Raw genomic sequence first — 5657 nt, forward strand, 5'->3', positions numbered from 1 at the left:
CCTGACGGAGGAGACGGGATTTTCTTCAAGGAAGCTCAACGAGTTGTGCTTCAGATTCCAATCCCTGGATAACGGAGGAAAGGGATACTTAAACCGGGAAGATCTCATGAAAGTTGAAGGTTTTTATAATTGTTCAAAAATTTTTGTTTATTTGCGAATTTTTGCCATAAATCGATTAAAATAATTATGTACGCTGCTAAGCTAATATAAAATCAGCTTCATGTATTTATAAACTTAAAAGTGCAAACTAAAAATTATTATTTTTTTTTTTTCTTTTAAAAAGAGATTTGAATTTTTTGTATTTTATGAAAGCTCTTATTACTGTAAAATAACTTTAAAAATTTTTCGTTTTTTTAAATCTAATAAAACAATCTTTAAGTTTGAACGAGTATTTTTTTTCCTTTAGGATTTTGAACATACAAGAATATGACACGTATACTTTTTATACTTTAAAAATAAACCTTCATGAGTTAAGTTTAATAAAGTTCATTTTTGAAACAAAGTGTTCTACTTGTGCGGAAACTTATCTAATCAAGTTTTTTTTTTAATTAAAGAGATATTTCGATATAGTACAACCTAAAGCTTGTTATGTATATAAATATTTAAACTTACAAAAATGATGTTGTCTAGAATGACACTTTGACATGTAAAGAAGTTTTTACGCATTTATGAAAAACGTAAACCGTTATATTTTTCATAATACTTTTAGCAGTACTTTTAGCTACAATGACTTAAAATCAAATGCATTTTAGCTACTTTTTCTTTAAAAATAAATTATAACGTTAAATAGATGTGAAAAAAACATAGAGGGTGCTAATTTAAAGAACAAAAATTTGAAACAAAAACCAGCTAAGTATTTATTATTCAACAACTTGATAAACTTGAATAAATCATTTTTTTAATCACGAAATACCAGGTCTTAGCATCAATCCGCTTGCCGACCGGATATCCGATTCGTTCTTCGACGGCAAACGCTCGTTGGACTTCTGCGGCTTTGTGACGTCACTGTCGACGTTTCAACCGGCGAGGAAGGGGAAGTACGAGATGAACGGGAGGGAGAGAAAGTTGAAGTTCTTGTTCTCCATGTACGACACCAACGGCAAGGGAGTCATCAGGAAGGACAACGTGGTGGAAATTATCAGGTGGGTGTGACGTCATAATAATATTAAAAGATTTGTGACGTCATTATAGGAAAATATCAGGTAAGTGACGTCATAATTGTGAAAATATCAGGTGTGTGATGTCATAATGACAGTATAAGGTGTGTGACGTCATAACTGCGTTGGAAATTGTTATAAGCTATGGTAACGGTAAGGTATGACTATGGTAACTATGTGTGACTTCATAGTCTAAATACAAATAAATACGTCTTAGTCAAACGTTTCGCGTAATACAAATAAATTATCAGGACTGTGACGTAATAATACTACAAAATTATCAGGCAGGTGTATTAAAAGAAACTTCAGGTTTGATAATTCCTACCATAGCTAAGTTTTAAAGAAGAAACCTTAAATGGTGTTAGAAATAATCAGAACACGATAATAATGGATACATAATAATCATAAATTGTCTGTGTGACTTCATAGTTGTGTTGGGAATAAAATAAAAATTGTGTTAAATATTTTCTGTTCTCTGAGCCCCTTTTTTCAATTTATAAGTTTACATAAAACACTTACTTTGTTTTTTAGTTCTTAAATTATAATACTTTAATCACATAGAATAAGAAGTTAGGTAAACTATTATTATATAATAGGACATAATTTGTTCTCTGAGCATTAGCTAAATAAGCCTTAATAAAAATAAAAGTTTTATCGTAATTAGCATACATTTTTTTTTGGTTTACTTTACTTAAAATAAAACCCTGTTAACCTTTAATTTCACATTTTGTAGTAATAAGCATAGAAAAGTAAAATTTAATCTAATAAAACATAATTAACCGTAAAAACCACAATTTAAACATGCCACATACTTTTATTAACAATCTTAATTTAATTTAGTTTACTTTTTTTTTAAATTTTTACAGCCACATTCTAAACTTAAAATCTAAATTTAAACTAATTAACGGTTTTAAAAAATTTTTTAAAACAAGTTTAAACGTTTCAAAATATCATTTTTAAGTTATTTCTTAACTATTTTCTGCCTACAAGCTACTACACTATTTAACCGTTTTATTTTTATTAAATATTCATATGTTTGTTAAAGTTTAAGGCTAAAGAGCAGAAATATTGTTTTTAAATAAATACATGTTAAATTATTTGCCAATAAAAACCATTTTAATTTAATTATTAAGAATGTTTAAGCATCAGAAAACGAACAGTAGCTTTTAATTAATTAGTGTTACAAAACCAGACTGTATTATGATTAACAATCTATTGTAAGCTTTTTCAATTTTTAAGCTTTTATCGGTTGTAAAAAGTTAAAATCTCATCTATAAAACTTATACGACTAAATGTCTTTTTTTGTCGTAAAATAGTTAAATAAACTTTGTCTGTACAAAATATAACACTAATTAAGAAAATAACTGTGGTTAAAAACGATTTATCCAAAAACAAAAAAGAAACTTAAATAAACCTTTATGTAATAATTTATAAATTTTCACTGAGAAGTATTAGTCTTTCATACAAGAATGCGTTATCTTTAAGAAAAATATACTCCTAGTAACATCAATTTAATAAGTTTTTCTCTAATAATGCCTACACTTTAAATACAAGTTCATTGCAATTATATCTGCAATAATAATGTTTATAAAGTTGTTATCTTTATAATTGAAGTAATAGTATGATATGGTATAACCTCAAGTTTGTGTGTATAAAAAGTTGAACTTTAAAACAACTTTTTTGTTTTTCAGTTTGACATTTTGACATGTAAAATAGGTTTTCATGTATTGATAAAAAACATAGTACATGATATATTTAATAAAAAGAAGTATTTATAGTAAGCAAAGATAGACAAAAAGATTTATTTCAGTTTCTTTTTTGTTTTTGGATAAATAGTTTCTAACCATAGTTTTTTTTCTAAATGACTGTTATGTTTTATATAAACCAAGTTTATTTAATTATTTTACGACAAAATACTTTTTGATAACAAACTTAAAACTTTGATCACAAACTGTTTTAGTCAAAAGTTATGCCAATAATAAATTTAATATAAATCTCCGTTAATAAAACTACAAATAAAAACTAAAATAAACTAAAAAAAGCTGATAACAAAACAAACTTTAGAATTTATGATGATTTTTGCTGAACAAGATACTTGTTTACTACAATATTTACAATATTTTGAAATTCAATTCACATGCTTTTGTTTAAATTTTCGTTAAATAGTAGAACATTAATTTTAAAAGTGAAATTAATGTAGGTTTAAGCATAAACTCCTAGTTTTGAATTGTTATAGTTAAAAATATTGAAAATATAGTTGTTGTAGACAAAACAAATTAAACTTTTTTATTTTTGTTTCTCACTAGCTTTAACTGTTTGTTTTTGAAAAAATATTTTCAAATGAGTATAAATAGTACAATTTCTAAACATTGAAATGTTATAAATGAAAACAAACCTCAAATAGCTTTAACTTAGTATTAATAAATTTTTCCATATAGAATTTATCTATTTTTCAAATTGAATAAAAAAAAAATTTTTCATTCAAACAATTTTATGTAAAAATAAGATTCTGGTTGTAAATATGTGCGTTATTTATTATGATCTAAAAACTAAAATACTCTTATTAATTCAAATATATTTGTTCTTTTTAGAAGCAAAAACTAAACATATATTTTATTCTTAGTATGACAGCTTTATGTCATAAACCATTATAATTTGAAAAACGACAGGTTTGAATCTCATCATTATAAATAACCACAAGCTAAAAACATGCAGTTAACTTTTAAAAAGTGAAACAACTATTTTAACATAACCAAAAGTTTACAAAAAACAATTATAAATATTTTTGCTACTTTCAAAACCAACACATTTTTCATCTAAAACAACTATTTCTTATAAATTAGTTAAACAAGCTTCTGTAGTTAGCTCCTCTTATTAATTTATGCCAATAACAAAGTTTTTTACATCTTTACATGTTGTAAAGCACTTAAACTTATTTTAATCAGTCTATCTTAAATCGATTACTCCTTAAAAAAAGTATATTTTAAGTTACTTAGTTTGTTCATGAATTATAATAAGAAAGTAATGTATTACTAGTTAATAATTACTAAATTCAAGGTTGGAGGTAAAAAATTAAAATACTTTTGTTCACTTTAAATTGTGTTTTTTATTAAAATATTCTAAATTACAATAATCCACTCAGAATGATGGTAGGAGTTTATTATGTTTTTTTTAGTAAAATACCTTAGTTTTTTATTTACCTTATTTACTATTTTATCTAATCTCCCGCAGAATGATGGTGGGAGTGGACACGGATCAGGAGATGGTGAAGAACATGGCTGAGAGGATCATCCTGGATAGTTCCCCGTTGAGCAGGGAGATCACGTATGACAAGTTCAAAATGATCATGAATGACGTCACTATTGAAACGCAGATGAGCGTCAAGTTCCACACGTGATATGTGACGCCACATGTTCCACACGTGATCTGTGATTTCATTGTCGTGACGCAATAATCTTGATTACGTCATAATGTTATTGATCTTCCGATTACGTAATAGTTTTTTAAGAGCTCTTCAAAGATTGAGGTACATTGAGTTAATTTTTAAACTTTGTTTATTTTTTCAAAAATTCTAGGTAATTTTTTTAGACTTGTTTTTGGAACTATTTATATCCATAAAATATGTTAATAGTTTATACCCTTTTATTCAAGAAAATTGCTTAATCTAAATATTAGATGTTGTTTTTTTGTAAAACATTAATACAGTTTTTAAACTTTGGTATACATAAATATACTTTTTACCATTTTTATACTATATTATTTTAAACTAACTTATAAGAGTTTAGTTACTATTTAAATATATTTACATAATCTTTAACTATTTTTATATGAACACTTCACTTTTTCTCAAAATATTTCTAAATTTATACTTTTGATTAAAACATTTTGAAATTATAAGTTTCCTGAACATAAACACTTAACTTTTATTTTAGAACTTTATAATTTATCTAGCAAACATAAATTTCCAACATTTTTCCAATTCAATATTTATTACCGTGTTCTTTTTTTATCGACAATAACATTTTTCTAAATTGTTTTTACAAGCAATTTTCCCTCATACAAAAGCAAACCGTAGCAGAATATTACATGAAAAAGTTAATTTGGAAAATTTTCGTCGTTTACAAAACACCGCAACTTATAAATAATTAATTAGTTTTAATGGCAGTCAATTTGCCTTGTAATGAGGACAAAAGTTGGCTTTATAGTTTTTTTTTTACTGTTTACTCTTATGTGCAGTTACATCAACGAATGAAAGCAGAACTTTGTATAAACTATGGCTAACTATAATAAAGTATAAACAAAACTACTAACAAAATGCTATTATTTTTTTAAGCTTGATTTTTTTTTAGCTAGTCTTAAAAAATCTTTTATAAATAATACAAAAATGTATTTTTTGATTTTTTGCAGCCTAATTTCGAACATAAGGGGTATAAATTTTAATCATACCGCAGAATAGTTTTGGCATTTAATTGTTTTCAATATAATTTTGTGTATTAAAGG

General features: G+C 25.3%; 1 protein-coding gene across 1 annotated transcript; it reads left to right on the forward strand.

Annotated features, from left to right (window-relative positions):
- The first annotated feature begins 1036 nt into the window (after nt 1-1036).
- On the forward strand, nt 1037-4663 carry LOC145839479 (calcineurin B homologous protein 1-like). Its single transcript, XM_082947052.1, has 2 exons — nt 1037-1142; nt 4389-4663. Exons 1-2 carry the CDS (start codon nt 1045-1047, stop codon nt 4552-4554), a joined length of 264 nt encoding a protein of 87 aa, XP_082803178.1. The 5' UTR covers nt 1037-1044; the 3' UTR covers nt 4555-4663.
- Nucleotides 4664-5657: the final 994 nt, after the last annotated feature.

The sequence above is a fragment of the Thalia democratica genome, chromosome 6, assembly GCF_965202585.1.
Source record: "Thalia democratica chromosome 6, ktThaDemo2.hap1.1, whole genome shotgun sequence".
NCBI lineage: Eukaryota > Metazoa > Chordata > Thaliacea > Salpida > Salpidae > Thalia > Thalia democratica.

Coding starts and splice junctions, on each gene's coding strand:
- LOC145839479 (XM_082947052.1), top strand. CDS start 1,045: ATGAACGGGAGGGAGAGAAAGTTGAAGTTCTTGTTCTCCATGTACGAC. Junction 1,143..4,388: donor AACGTGGTGGAAATTATCAG/GTGGGTGTGACG, acceptor AATCTCCCGCAG/AATGATGGTGGGAGTGGACA.